The 16,804-nt window shown below is 40.2% G+C and overlaps 1 protein-coding gene across 1 annotated transcript in view; it reads left to right on the top strand.

Moving 5' to 3' along the window:
- Positions 1 to 16,804, top strand: part of CFAP70 (cilia and flagella associated protein 70) — a 146,800-nt gene that overhangs the window by 117,272 nt on the left and 12,724 nt on the right. Inside the window, 1 exon segment of the mRNA XM_064269713.1 lies at positions 16,045 to 16,194. Within this exon segment, the coding sequence (XP_064125783.1) occupies positions 16,045 to 16,194 (150 nt within the window).

Below are 16,804 nucleotides of genomic sequence, written 5' to 3'. Positions count from 1 at the left end.
GAACCTCTTGTCCTTAGGTGCCATTGAGTCAGTTCTGACTCCTAGCAACCCTATGGACAACTGAACGAAACTCTGCCTGGTCCGCGCCATCCTCACAATCATTGCTTTGTTTGAGCCCATTTTTGCAGCCACTGCGTCAGTCTATCTCGTTGGGAGTTGCCATGGATTTAATTGCATCCCCCAAAAATATGTGTCAACTTGGCTAGGCCATGATTCCCAGTATTGTGTAGTTGTCCTCCGTTTTGTGATTTTATGTAATTTTCCGATGTGTTGTAAACCCTGATTTCTGTCTGTGGTTAGTGAGGCAAGATTAGGTTATGTTAAAGAGAATTAGGGTGGGATGCAACACCCTTACTCAGGTTATCTCCCTGAATAGATTTAAGGGGAGGTCTCCTGGGGTGTGACCTGTATCACCTTTTATCTTACAAGAGATAGAAGGAGAGAAAAGTGAGCAGAGAGATAGGGCTCTCATGCCACCAAGAAAAAAGCACCAGAAGTAGAGCACGTACTTTGGACCCCGGGGTCCCTGTGCTGAGAAGTTCCTAGACCACGGGAAGATTAATGACAAGGACTTTCCTCCAGAACCAACAGACTGAGAAATCCTTCCCCGGGAGCTGGCGCCCTGAATTTGGACTTCTAGCCTCCCAGACTGTGAGAGAATAAATTTATGTTTGTTAAAGCCATCCACTTGTGGTATTTCTGTTACAGAACCACTAGATAACCAAGACAAGGATCTTCCTCTTTTTTGCTGACCCTCTACTTTATCAAGCATGATGTCCTTCTCCAGTTACTGGTCCCTCCTGATTACATGTCCAAAGTCTCACCACCCTCCCTTCTAAGGAGCGTTCTGGCTACACTTCTCTCAAGACAGATTTTTTTGTTCTTCTGGAAGTCCATGGGATATTCAATATTCTTCACTAGCACCGTATTCAAAGGCATCAATTCCTCTTTGGTCTTCCTTATTCATTGTCCAACTTTTGCATGCATATAAGGCAATTGAAAATACCATGGCTTGGTGAGGCACACCATAGTCCTCAAACTGACATCTTTGATTTTTAGCACTTTAAAGAGGTCTTTTGCTGCAGATTTGCCCAATGCAATATGTCATTTGATTTCTTGACTGCTGCTTCCGTGGGCGTTGATTGTGGATCCAAGTAAAATGAAATCCTTGACAACTTCAATCTTTTCTCCATTTATCATGTGTTGCTTACTGGTCCAGTTGTGAGGATTTTTATTTTCTTTATGTTTTGAGGTATAATTCATACTGAAGGCTGTATAGTCTTTGATTCTCATCAGTAGGGGCTTCAAGTCCTCTTTGCTTCCAGCAATCAAGTTTACGTCATCTGCACATTGCAAGTTGTTAATGATGCTTATGCTGCTGAGGCTTCTTACAGTCCTAATGCCACATTCAGCTTCTCGGATTATTTGCTCATGAACCTACACACAAAAATTCTTAACAAAATATTAGTGAGTAGATTCCACCAACATATATAAAAGATAATACATACAAGTAGGGTTGTAAGGTTGGTTTCGTGTTGGAAAATTAATGTAGTTTACAACTGTTCTTGTTGTTAGTTGCCATTGAGTTGGCTCTGACTCGTGGCAACTCCAGGTACAACAGAATGAAATGTTGGCTGGACCTCCACCATTATCATGATTGTTTGTATGCTCAAGTCCATTGTTGCAGCCACTGTGTATTTTGAGTGCCTTTCAACCTAAGGGGCTCAACTTCCAACACTGTATCAGACAGTATTTTGTTGCGATCCATGAGATTTTCATTGGCTGATTTTTGAAAGTAGTTCACCAGGCTTTTCTTTCTATCTGCCTTAGTCTGGAAGCTCTGCTGAAACCTGTCCACCTTAGGTGACCCTGTTGGTATCTGGTGACATAGCTTCCAGTACCATAGCAACACACATGCCACCACAGTATGACAAACTGATGGATGGTGGAATATACCACTAGAAGAGCTAAAATTAAAAAGATTGATAATAGCAAATTATGTCAAGAATGTGGAGTGGAGGCGGGGCCAAGATGGCAGAGTACTCAGACGCTTCCAGTGGTCCCTTTTATAACAAAGACCAGAAAAAACAGGTGAATCAGTTATATAGACTATCTAGGAGCCCTGAACATCAAAGGGAAAGTTGAGGAATCGAACTGAGCGCCAGGGGGAGGGAGAGATGGTTCAGAAGCAGTAAAGAGTCGCCAGACCTGTCCCGGCATGAACTGGCACCCCACAGGCCAGATCTGCTGGCGCAAATGCAGAGAGGCAAGCAGTGGTGTTCAGCACACATTTTCCACATCGAGAGAGACTGAGTGGCTGAGAGTTTACTCACACCTCCAGAATCAATGAAAAGAGATGCTCTCAGCAAAAGATAAGTACTTGCATCTAACCTACTGTGTGGACCAAAAAACAACCCTTTGGAAAAAATGCTTTCCCGTTTTACTGACCTCTCCCCGCTCTGCGCCAGGTCCCGAGCTGGCTTCAGTGATAGCTGCTTTCCCTGGGCTGGAAGTAGGACCTGTCACATGCCCTGCCTTGGAGAAGGAACAAATGAACAAATGGGGAAAAAATAACCTGCAGGCTCCCCTGAGCTGGGAACTCAGGGCAGAAACAGCTCCTTAGCCTAGGCACAGGCATAAGTGGTCCACTGACTTTGAATGCCTTTCACTCCTGCATAGACCTGTGTGGGCCCATTTCAACAGTGTAGGCCCTCATTAGCACAGTATAAGAGGGTATATACCTTAAGTCTAACTTCAACTATTTCAGTTATATGGTAGAGAGGTAGGTTCATGACGTTTGACACCACTCTGCCTGTTAAGCAAGGTCCTTACCTACCCACATCAGGGGCCTGATGACCAGTGGCTTCACCCACGCCAGCTCGCCACTCTCAACAGGGCTCCACGGATAAGTGGTACATCCCAGTCTTACAGCCAAAAGAATTGAGTGCCCATAGTCCAGCTGCAAAACCCACCCACCTAGGTGCTCTAGGCAATGGGGACATGCTTTTCTCACAGACACTCAAGGGTGGTTGTCAGTCCCCTGCCTTACTCAGTGCGTGACCCCCTACTGCAGCCAGATATGTGTGCCTACACCAATCACACTTGCTCATCTAAGACTGTCGGTGAGGGCCTGCCCCACATACTTGGTGACCAACTACCTGGACTCCTGAGCGGAATCCATACAAAAAAAGTAAATGGACTCCTGGACTCATATACCTAGTAACAGCTCTAACCATCAGGTGACAGGACATTAGAACTTCAAAGGCACCAATAATCAAACCAGCTCACCTGAGCAGCCTATTTGGGCATGTTAAAACAAAACAAGAAGCTAGAACACAGTAAGCAAACATAAATATAATAACTTATTGATGGCTCAGAGACAACAGTCAATATCAAATCATATGAAGAGGCAGACCATGATGGCTTTAGCAAGCTCCCAAAAAAAGAATCAAGAAATCTTCTGGATGAAGAGAACTTCCTGGAACTACCAGAGGTAGAATACAAAGATTAATATACAGAACTCTTCAGGAGATCAGGCAAAATGCAGAACAACCAAGGAGCACACAGACATAGCATTAGAGGATCTTAAGAAGATTAGACAAGAGCATAATGACAAATCTAATATGTTGCAAGAATCCATAGAGAGACAGCAAATAGAAATTCAGAAGATTAACAATAAAATTTCAGAATTAGACAACTCAGTAGAAAGTCACAGGAGCAGAATTGAGGAATTGGAAGTCAGAATTAGTGAGATTGAAGATAAAGCACTTGATACCAACATACTTGAGGAAAAATCAGGTAAAAGAATTAAAAAAAAATGAAGAAACCCTAAGAATTCTGTGGGACTCTATCAAGAGGAATAACCTATGAGTGATTGGAGTACCAGATCGGAGGGATAACAGAAAATACAGAGAGAATTATTGAAGATCTGTTGGCAGAAAACTTCCTTGATATCGTGAAAGATGAGAAGGTATCTATCCAAGAAGCTCATCGAAACCCACACAGGGTATATTCCAAAAGAAAGTCACCAAGATATATTATGATCAAACTTGCCAAAACCAAAGATAAAGGGAGAATTATAAGAGCAGCTAGGGATAAACAAAAAGTCACCTACAAAGGAGAATCCATAAGAATAAGCTCGGACTATTTGGCAGAAACCATGCAGGCAAGAAGGCAATGGGATGACATCTATAAAGTCTTGAAGGAAAAATATTGCCAGCCAAGAATTATATATCCAGAAAAACTGTCTCTCAAATATGAAGGCAAAATTAGTGCATTTCCAGATAAACAGAAGTTTAGGGAATTTGCGAAAACCAAACCAAAATGACAAGCAATACTAAAGGGAGTCATCCGGTTAGAAAATCAATAACATCAGATAATAAGACTAGAACACAGGACAGAGCAACAAGATATCAACCCAGATAGGGAAATCACAAAAACAAAACAAAGCTAAAATGCTCAAAACACGGAAACAGAGACATCATTATGTAAATGATGACAACGTTAAATGAAAAAAGAGGGACTAAGAGGTGGAGCCAAGATGGCGGAATAGACAGACGCTTCCAGTGAGCCCTCTTTACAACAAAGACCCGAAAAAACGAGTGAAACAAGTATATTTGTGGCAAGCTGGGAGCCCTGAGCTTCAAAGGCAAGTTTAGAAAATGAACTGAGGGTCAGGGGGAGGAAAAGACCATTCAGAAGTGGAGAGGAGTTACTGGACCTGAATCGCAGGGACCATCAGGCACCATTCCCAGAGCTGCAGTGGTGGGCTGGTACTAGTATTTGGCCACCGTTTCCTCAGGGAGAAGCAGCCAGCCACACAGCTTACGCACACCTCCAGATCCTGAGAAGAATGGCGCTCTTGGCAAAAGTTAAGTACTTGCGTATATTTTAATGCACCCCCCCACCCCCAAGCCGGCTTCAGCAGCTGAATTCCCTGGGCCTGAGATAGGCACTGTTGAGCACCTACAGCCATCCTCCTGGCCTTGGGGAAGGAAAAAATTTGCAACTAGGGGAAAAGATAATTTGCTAGCTCCACTAACCAGGGGAGCTCAGGACAGAAGCGGCTCCTGTCTAGGCATAAACTGTCCATGGGGTTTGAGCACCTTTCCCTTCTGCATGGACCTGTGTGGGCCTATTTTGGGAGAATAGGCCCTCGTTGGCAGACTCCAACTGTTTCAGCTGTGTGGAGAAGAGGTGGGTGTTTGATGTTTGACAAATGGGTCCTCACCTACCCACATCAGAGCCCTAAGGACAGGTAGCTTCACTCAGGTCACCCAGCCACCCGTGACAGGGGTCCAAAGATAACTGGTACCTCCCAGTCCTTACAACCAAAAACATTGTATGCCCATGGCCTGTCTGCAGAACCCACCCACCTGCACACTCTGGGAAACAAGGACATGCTTTCCTCAGAGACACTCAGGTGTCAGTTCTTAGCCCCCTGCCTTGTTCAGAGCATGACCACCTGCTGCAATCAGATACTGGTATATATGCCAATCACCCCTACCCCTCTAAGACTGTAGGACAGAGCCTGTAACACACACTTGATATCAGCTACCTGGAAACCTGAGCTGAATTCATACAAGAAAACTGAATGGGTCCTAGATTGATATACCTGATAACAGCTCTAGCCAGCAGGGACAGGACACCAGAGCTCCAAAGGTGAAAATAATCAAGCTAGCTCACTCAAGCAACCCAAAGGGGTATACCAAAACAAAACAAAGCAAGAAGCTGCGACACAGTAAGCAAGCATAAACTAATACAATAACTTATAGAGGACTTGGAGACAACAGTCAATATCAAGTCACATAAAGAAACAGACCATGATCACCTCAACAGGCTCTCAGAACAAAGAATCCAGGAATCTTCAAGAAGAAGGTGCATTCCTGGAATTACCAGAGCCAGAATACAAAAGATTAATATACAGAACGCTTCAAGACATCAGGAAGGAAATGAGGCAATACACAGAACAAGCGAAGGCACACACAGATAAAGCAATTGAAGAAATTAGATTATTCAGGAACATAATGAAAAGTTTAATAAGCTGGAAAAATCCATAGACAGACAGCAATCAGAAATTCAGAAGATTAACAATAAAATTAAAGAATTAGACAACTCAATAGAAAGTCAGAGGAGCAGATTTGAGCAAGTAAAAAAACCCACCCGCTAGAATTTCTGAACTCGAAGATAAATCACTTGGCACTAATATATATGAAGAAAAATCAGATAAAAGAATTAAAAAAAAATGAAGAAACCTTAAGAATCATGTGGGACTCTTATCAAGAGAAATGCCCTACGAGTGATTGGAGTACCAGAACAGGAAGAGATAACAGAACATACAGAGAGAATTGTTGAAGATTTGTTGGCAGAAAACTTCCCTGATACTGTGAAAGATGAGAAGATATCTATCCACGATGTTCATTGAACTCCACATAATGTAGATCTTAAAAGAAAGTCACCAAGACATATTATAATCAAACTTGCTAAAACCAAAGATAAAGAGAGAATTATAAGAGCAGCAAGGGATAAATGAAAAGTCACCTACAAAGCAGAGCCAATAAGAATAAGCTCGGACTACTTGGCAGAAACCATGCAGGCAAGAAGGCAATGGGATGACATATCTTAAAAAATTGAAGGAAAAAAATTGCTTGCCAAGAATCATATGAAAGTGGTATCAGGACTTTTCCAGATAAACAGAAGTTTAGGGAATTTCTAAAACCAAACCAAAACTATAAGAAATACTAAAGGGAGTTCTTTGCTTAGAAAATAAATAATATCAGGTATCAACCCAAGACTAGAACACTGGGCAGAGCAATCAGAAGTCAACCCAGACAGGGAAATCCAAAAAAACAAAGCAAGATTATAAAGTAAATAAATAAATAAAGCTCAAAACAGGGTAACAGCAATGTTATTATATAAAAGAAGACAACATTAAAATAATAAAGAGGGACTAAGAAATGTAATCATACACCTTCCATATGGAAAAGAAGATACGGTGATACAAAGAAATAAAAGTTAGGTTTAAATTTAGAAAAATAGGGGCAAATAATGAGTTAACCAAAAAGGAAACAAACTAACCTACTCATCAAAATAAAATACAGGAAAAAAATGGAGACTCAGCAGAAACAAAATCAACAACAATAAATATGAGGAAAGGACAATATATAATCTACTCAGCACATAAAATTAAGTGGGAAAAAGAAACTGTCAACAACACACAAAAAAAGACATCAAAATGATAGCACTAAATTCATACCTATCCATAATTAACCCTGAATGTAAATGGACTAAATGCACCAATAAAGAGACAGAGAGTGGCAGAATGTATTAAAAAACATGATCCGTCTATATACTGCCTACAAGAGACACACCTTAGACTTAGAGACACAAACAAACTAAAACTCAAAGGATGGAAAGAAATATACCAAGCAAACAACAATCAAAAAACAACAGGAGTGGCAATATTAGTTTCTGACAAAATAGACTTTAAAGTTAAAGTCATCATAATGGATAAAAAAAGACACTATATAATGATTGAAGGGACAATAAGCCAAGAAGATATAACCGTATTAAATATTTATGCACCTAGTGACAGGGCTACAAGATACATAAAGCAAACTCTATCAGCATTGAAAAGTGAGATAGACAGCTCCATAATAATAGTAGGAGACTTCAACACACCACTTTCAGCGAAGGACAGGACATCCAGAAAGAAGCTCAATAAAGACACGGAAGATCGAAATGCCACAATCAACCAACTTGACCTCAGAGACATATACAGAACATTCCACCCAACAGCAACCAAGTATACTTCCTTATCTAGTGCACATGGAACATTCTCTACAATAGACCACATATTAGGTCATAAAGCAAGCCTTAGCAGAATCCAAAACACTGAAATATTACAAAGCATCTTCTCGGACCATAAGGCCATAAAAGTGGAAATCAATAACAAGAAAAGCAGGGAAAAGAAGTCCAACACTTGGAAACTGAACACTACCCTGCTCAAAAAAGACTGGATTATAGAAGACATTAAGGATGGAATAAAGAAATTCAGAGAATCCAATGAGAATGAAAACACTTCCTATCAGAACCTTTGGGACACAGCAAAAGCAGTGCTAAGAGGCCATATTATAACAATAAATGCACACATACAAAAAGAGGAAAGGGCCAAAATCAAAGAATTATCCCTACAACTTGAACAAATAGAGAGCAACAAAAGAACCCCACAGGTACCAGAAGAAAACAAATAATAAAAATTAGAGCTGAACTAAAATAAATGAAATAGAAAACAGAAAAACAATTGAAAGAATTAACAAGACCAAAAGCTAGTTTTCTGAAAAGGCCAACAAAATTGATAAACCTCTAGCCAAACTGACAAAAGAAAAACAGGAGAGGAAGCAAATAACCCGAATAAGAAATGAGATGGGCAATATTACAACAGACCCAACTGAATTTAAAAGATTCACATCAAATTACTAGGAAAAATTGTACTTTAACAAATTTGAAAACCTAGAAGAAATGGATAAATTCCTAGGAACACACTACCTACCTAAACTAACACAAATAGAGGTCGAACAACTAAATAGACCCATAACAAAAGAAGAGATTGAAAAGGTAATCAAAAAATTCCCAACAGAAAAAAGCCCTGGCCCGGACAGCTTCACCGCAGAGTTCTACCAAACTTTCAGAGAAGAGTTAACACCACTACTACTAAAGGTATTTCAGAGCATAGAGAAGGACGGAATACTACCCAACTCATTCTATGAAGCCACCATATCCCTGATAGCAAAACCAGGTAAAGACACCACAAAAAAAGAAAATTATAGACCTATATCCCTCATGAATGTAGATGCAAAAATCCTCAACAAAATTCTAGCCAATAGAATTCAACAACATATCAAAAAAATAATTCACCATGACCAAGTGGGATTCATACCAGGTGTGCAGGGATGGTTCAACATTAGAAAAACAATTAATGTAATCCATCACATAAATAAAACAACAGACAAGAATCACATAATTTTATCAATTGATGCAGAAAAGGCATTTGAAAAAGTTCAACACTCATTCATGATAAAAACTCTCAGCAAAATGGGAATAAAAGGAAAATTCCTCAACATAATAAAGGGCATTTGTACAAAGCCAACATCACCCTAAATACAGAGAGCCTGAAAGCATTCCCACCGAGATTGGGAACCAGACAAGGATGCCCTTTATCACCACTCTTATTCAACATTGTGTTGGAGGTCCTAGCCAGAGCAATTAGGCTAGATAAAGAAATCAAGGCCATCCAGATTGGCAAGGAAGAAGTAAAAGTATCTCTATTTGCAGATGACACGATCTTATACACAGAAAACCCTAAGGAATCCTCGAGAAAACTACTGAAACTAAGAGAAGAGTTCAGCAGAGTATCGGGATACAAGAGAAAATACAAAAATCAGTTGGATTCCTCTACACCAAGAAAAAGAACACTGAAGAGGAAATCACCATATCAATGCCATTTAGAGTAGCCCCCAAGAAGATAAAATACTTAGGAATAAATCTTACCAGAGATGTAAAAGACTTATACAAAGAAAACTACAGTATACTTCTGCAAGAAACCAAAAGAGACTTACATAAGTGGAAAAACATACCTTGCTCATGGATAGGAAGACTTAACATTGTAAAAATGTCTATTCTATCAAAAGCCATCTATACATTTAATGCAATTCCGATCCAAATCCCAACGACATTCTTTAATGAGATGGAGAAACAAATCATCAACTTCATATGGAAGGGAAAGAGACCCCGGATAAATAAGGCTTTACTGAAAAAGAATGAAGTGAGAGGGCTTACTTTACCTGATTTTAGAACCTATTATACTGCCACAGTAGTCAAAACAGCCTGGAACTGGTACAACAACAGATACATGGACCAATGGAACAGAATTGAGAATCCAGACATAAACCCATCCACATATGAGCAGCTGGTATTTGATAAAGGCCCCAAAACAGTTAAATTGGGAAAAGACAGTCTTTTTAAGAAATGGGGCTGGCATAACTGGATATCCATCTGCAATAAGATGAAACAAGACCCATGCACAAAAACGAGCTCAAAATGGATCAAAGACCTAAATCTAAAACAATAATGATCATGGAAGAAAAAATAGGGACAACGTTAGGAGCCCTAATACATGGCATTAACAGTATACAAAACATTATTAAGAATGCAGAAGAAAAACTAGATAACTGGGAGCTCCTAAAAATCAAACACCTATGTTCATCCAAAGAATTCACCAAAAGAGTAAAAAGACTACCTACAGACTTGGAAAAAGTTTTTAGCTGTGACATTTCCAATCAGCACCTGATCTCTAAAATCTACATGATACTGCAAAAACTCAACTACAAAAAGACAGATAACCCAATTAAAAAATGGGCAAAAGATATGAATAGACAGCTCACTAAAGAAGACATTCAGGCAGCTAACAGATACATGAGGAAATGTTCATGATCATTAGCCATAAGAGAAATGCAGATCAAAACTACAATGAAATTTCATCTCACTCCAAGGCTGGCATTAATCCAAAAAACACAAAATAATAAATGTTGGAGAGGCTGTGGAGAGATTGGAACACTTATACACTGCTGGTGGAAATGTAAAATGGTTCAACCACTTTGGAAATCGATTTGGCGCTTCCTTAAAAGGTAGAAATAGAACTACCATACAACCCAGCAATCCCACTCCTCAGAATATATCCCAGAGAAATAAGAGCGTTTACAACAACAGATATATGCACACCCATGTTCATTGCAGCACTGTTTACAACAGCAAAAAGATGGAAGCAACCAAGGTGCCCATGAACGGACGAATGGATAAATAAATTATGATTCACACAGTGGAATCCTACACGTCGATAAAGAACAGTGAGGAATCTGTGAAACATTTCATAACATGGAGGAACCTGGAAGGCATTATGCTGAGTGAAATTAGTCAGTTGCAAAAGGGCAAATATTGTATAAGACCACTATTATAAGAACTCGAGAAATAGTCTAAACAGAGAAGAAAACATTCTTTTGTGGTTACGAGAGGGGTGAGGGAGGGAGAGTGGGAGAGGAGCATTTACTAATTAGATAGTAGATAAGAACTACTTTAGGTGAAGGGAAAGACAACAGACAATACAGGGGAGGTCAGCACAACTGGATTAAACCAAAAGCAAAGAAGTCTCTGGAATAAACTGAATGCTTCGAAGGTCAGTGTAGCAGGGGCAGGGGTTTGGGGACCATGGTTTCAGGGGACATCTAAGTCAATTGGCATAATAAAATCTATTAAGAAAACATCCTGTATCCCACTTTGAAGAGTGGCGTCTGGGGTTTAAACACTAGCAAGCACCCATCTAAGATGCATCAATTGGTCTCAACCCACCTGGATCAAAGGAGAATGAAGAACACCAAGGACACAAGGTAATTACAAGGCCAAGAGACAGAAAGGGCCACATGAACCAGAGACTACATCACCCTGAGACCAGAAGAACTAGATGGTGCTCGGCTACAACCGATGACTGCCCTGACAGGGAACACAACAGAGAACCCCTGAGGGAGCAGGAGAGCTGTGGGATGCAGACCCCAAATTCTCATAAGACCAGACTTAATGGTCTGACTGAGACTAGAAGGACTCCGGTGGTCCTGGCCCCCAGAACTTCTGTTGGCCCAGGACAGGAACCATTCCTGAAGCCAACTCTTCAGACATGATTGAACTGGAGAATGGGTTGGAGAGGGATGCTGGTGAGGAGTGAGCTTCTTGGATCAGGTGGACACTTGAGACTATGTTGGCATCTCCTGCCTGGAGGGGAGATGAGAGGGTAGAGGGGATTAGATGCTGGTGAAATGGACACGAAAAGAGAGTTGAGGGAGAGAGCAGGCTGTCTCATTAGGGGGAGAGTAGTTGGGAGTATGTAGCAAGGTTATATAAGTTTTTGTGTGAGAGACTGACTTGATTTGTAAACTTTCACTTGAAGCACAATAAAAATTATTTTAAAAAAAAAAGAGGGAGTAAAAAATGTAGTGATAGATCTTTCATGTGGAGAGGAGGTCAAGGCAATATAAAGAAATAAAAGTTTGGTTTAAACTTAGAAAAATAGGGGTAGATATTAAGGTAACCAGAAAGGAAACTAACAATCCTACACATCAAAATAAAAAACAAGAAAAACGTAGAGTCAGCAAATATAAAATCAACAACAATGAAAAAGAGGAAAAGACAATGTATAAACTACTCAGCACAAAAAATTAAGTCAGAAAAAGAAACTGTCAACAACACAAAAAAAAGACATCAAAATGACAGCAGTAAACCCATATCTATCAAAAATTACGCTGAATCTAAGTGGACTATCCAAAACCCAGTGCCGTCTAAATGCACTTATAAAGAGACAGAGTGGCAGAATGGACAGAAAACGCAATCTGTCTAAATGCTGCCTACAAGAGACACACCTTCGATTTAAAGACATAAACAAAAACTCAAAGGATGGAAAAATATATATATCAAGGAAATAACAATCAAAAAAGAGCAGGATTGGCAATATTAATTTCTGACAAAATAGACTTTAAGGATGTGGAGTTACTGGAACTCACATGTTGCTGACAGAAATGCAAAATAGTATAACACTTGTGAAAATAGTTTGGCAATTTTTTGTATTTAAACATACACGTACCAGCAGTTTCACTCCTAAGTATTAACCTAAAAAAAACTCAGTGCCGTTGAGTCAATAAGAGGCAAGAAAACATGTCTTCACAAAGATTTGTACACAAATGTTCATAGCAAATTTACTTAAAATGGTCAAAAACTGGAAACAACCCCAATGTCTGTTAATAGGTGAATGAATAACAATTTTCATATAGTCACACAATCAAAAACCAGTCAGCATTAAAACAGAACTACTAAGACATACAACAACATGGCTGAATCTCAAAATATTATGCTAAGTAAATAAAAAAAAAAAAAAATAAGCCAGATGCAAAATAGTACATTTTCTATGATTCCATTTTAATGAAATTGTAGAAAAGGCAAAGCTAACCTGTATGGACAGAAGCAGATCAGTGTTGGGCAGGGGCTGGGAGTTGAGGCATTAACTGCAGAGAAGCAGAGGGAGGTTTGTGGGGTACTGGAAATGTTTTGTATCATGATTGTGATGGTGAGTACATGAGTGCAAACGTTTGCTAAAACGCACTGAACTATACACTTAAAAGGGAATACCTTATTACATGTAAATTAGACCTCAAAGAAGTTGAATATGAAAAAAATTTTTTTTCGTTAAGGTCAACAGTTACAGTCTGCAGTGTTTATCCAGCCTTTCCTTCCTAAAATCCAGGCTGCATTGCCTCCTACATCTGTAATCTCATTGGTTTCCTTTGTTAGCTTCTTCTTCTAGTCACACTCCCTAAGTGTAATTACTTCCCTGTAATCCAGCCTTGTTTTCTAAGAGCTCGCCTACCTTCACAGCTTACATTTTCACTCCTGAGAGCTCTCAGACTTTCTGTCTTTAACTCTGACATCCCTCCAGAAACCAGCATCTGGAATTTTCCACTAGTAAACTCCTCACCTCTTGAATTGACTTCACATTATGTTAGGCACCCAAACGCATAATCTCAGAGTCATCCCTGCTTCCTCTTCCTTTCCTGATTGAGCTTTCCCCCACCTCTGTCACGTTAATTCCCAAGACCATTTGGTTCTCTTTCAAAATGCTCCTTGTATCTTCTCTTTAAGTTTCCATTACTTTCCATTACCAAATATCCAGACTGCTGTAGCAGCCATATAACAGATCCCTCTGTCTCATCCGTAATGTTTCTCTCCTTGCTGCGTAGCACTGCTAGGTAATTCTCCTGTAACATCACTTTCCTTGTCTAATTCTTCGGCTTAAAATTTCCTCAGCATACCTACCTTTCTCCTCAGCATGCCTACCTTTCTCCTCTTGCTTTCAACCAAAAAACCAAATCCACTGCTGTCGAGTCGATTCCAACTCATAGCGACCCTATAGGACAGAGTAGAACTGCCCCAGAGAGTTTCCAAGGAGCACCTGGTGGATTCAAACTGCCGACCTTTTGGATAGCAGCTGTAGCACTTAACCACTATGCCACCAGGGTTTCCTCCTCTTGCTTAAAAAAAAAATGGAATGCTAGAATTTTCCTTCTCTAAGCTTAAAAAAAAAAATTTTTTTTTTTTTTTTTTAGCTTAGAGAAGGAAAATTCTAGCATTCCATTAGAAATACAGTTTGGCCCCAGCCTACCTTTCCCTTAATTTTCTGTATGTAATTCTCAATACCCTTTAAAATAATCAGCTCACTACTTCTGTGCTTTTGCTGATGACATGTCCTCAACCTTGAATGCCCTTCCCTGTCTACCTATCCAAATTCTACCTGTTTTTCAAAGTCAAATCTTCTTCCCCAGTTGAGAGTGACCCCTATGGATTTGGAGCCAGCTGGCACTTATTATTTCCTGCCTGACATTACATTTATTTTATTCATCAAACATTTGTTTGAGAAGCATGTTTAAGAGCTTGAGGAAATTCACTTCTCTGTGATTCACTTTTTCAAACGAAGCATAATTTAAAAAATATCTCGTATGTTGTTGTCAGAAATAAATGAGATTATACTTTTAAGTCCTCAGCGCAGTACCTGGCATATACCCATTGCTGTCGATTTGATTCCAACTCATAGCGATCATATAGAATGGAGTAGAACTGCCCCCTAGGGTTTCCAGGGAGCACCTGGTGGATTTGAACTACGGACATTTTGGTTAGCAGCTGAACTCTTAACCACTACACAACCAGGGTTTCCTACCTAGCGTATAAAAAAAGCCAAACCCATTGCCGTGGGGTCGCTTCCGACTCATAGCGACCCTATAGGACAGAGTAGAACTGCCCCATAGACTTTCCAAGGAGTGCCTGGTGGATTCAAACTGTCAACCCTTATGGTTAGCACCTGTAGCACTTAACCACTACATCACCAGGTTTTCCAACCTGGTGTACAGTCATCCTCAAATATGGCTATATGTATGTGTAAAAATGGCTTGAGGGCAGTGCCTGACTTCCTTTTACTTCACAAAGGGAAAGGAGAATCAAGATCAGTGGTCCAAGGCTGATTCCCATGAAGCGCAGGTCAGAAGACATACGTCCTCTCTCTGCCAGCTTTACTAATTCTGACACCAACCGCGCCTCCCACAGCACTCTCTACTAGGTTCAATAATTCATTGCTATGGCCACAGAGAACTCACAAACCACACTCACAATTATGGGGTTTATTAGAGAAGTAATAGTTACAAGTCAGGCTCAAGAGCCCTCAGGTTACAGTTCTTCCATCAGAAGAGCCTCTCCCCAGCCGTGCTTGCAGGCATGCCTCTCCCTGGCCCTCAGTCTCTGCCCAAAGGCACTCAGCTTTCTCTCTCCATGGACCAGGAAGCCCACCACACCATCTCCTGCTGCTGGGCCTCTGCTGCTAGTCTCCCCTTCCTTGTTGGTAGTGGGCCCCTCTGCTCTGCAGTTGGCTCCCTTTTAAGGCAACACTGACCAATCCCCATTGGTATGCCACAATTACCCTATCACACAATCACCTAGGTAGGAGTTACAAAACCATGGCTAGAAAAGCCACACACAAAAGTAATTAATCCACTGCAATACGATTTTTATTATTTCTGAATCCTGACATAAGATGATAGAATCCCTGTCCTTTAGGAGCTTAATGTTATCTAACACTATATTAATCTTCTCATCTAGCTTCTTGAGATTCTGGTTTTAGCAAGTAACTTTTACAGTAGGTATCTGTTTGACATTATAATGACTTGGGCTGCACTGGGAGCCATCAGGACAGAAACTATGCTGTCAGTTTAGCTTGTAGTCCTTAAATTATTCAAAAACATAAACAAGTCGGCCAAAGCACTGGTCCTTCATGAAATATTTAGGGAAAATATTTCTTACACTTTTAAAAATGAATTGTATTTTTTCTGCAATAACATTTTAATATCCAGTGTAATATAGGGTTTTTTTTTTTTCATTAAAATTTAATCTATTTAGGACCAGCACCTGGAGCAGAAGGTACGCTATCCATTCTAGATGAATTTCTTGAAGAATCCTCCAAACTGCAGTCTGACTCACAAGAACAATCTCAGGATCCAAATTCTAGCCAAAAACTGTCCAACGTATTTCTGAAGGAGATACCAGTAAAGAAAGGTAATTAGGAATGAAGGTTTCCTCTTAAAAGGGGCCATGTTGTAGACAAGTGAGACTAAGTTGAAACTCTTAGGATTACCAAAGACTCAATCTGACTTGTTAGAAGTCGTCACATTGCATACCTGTTGCTGTCGAGTCGATTCCGACTCATAGCGATCCTACAGAACAGAGTAGAACTGCCCCATAGAGTTTCCAAGGAGTACCTGGTGGATTTGAAGGGCCAACCTTCTGGTTGACAGTTGTAGCACTTAACCACTACGCCACCAGGGTTTCCTCCATATTGCCTAGGTGCCTCCATATTAGCCTAGGCTCTGTAATTCAGACTCAGTAATGGAACTCATTCTTTTTTTATTGTGCATCAGGTGTAAGCTTACAGAGCAAATTAGATTCCCATTCAATAGTCTGTACATAAAGTGTTTCATGGCCTTGGCTTCATTCTCCGTAATGTGTCAGCACTCTCCCCATTTCTGCCCTGGGTTCCCCATTTCCTTTTTACCTAATTTTCTACCTCCTTCCTGCCTTCGCATCTTTGCTTTTGGACAAATATTGCTCTCTTGATCTCGTGTGATTGTTCTAAGGAGTTCTTTCGGGTGTCGGTTCCAGGTTTGAA

The sequence above is a fragment of the Loxodonta africana genome, chromosome 16, assembly GCF_030014295.1.
Source record: "Loxodonta africana isolate mLoxAfr1 chromosome 16, mLoxAfr1.hap2, whole genome shotgun sequence".
NCBI lineage: Eukaryota > Metazoa > Chordata > Mammalia > Proboscidea > Elephantidae > Loxodonta > Loxodonta africana.
This window is presented reverse-complemented; position numbering and strand designations above follow the sequence as displayed.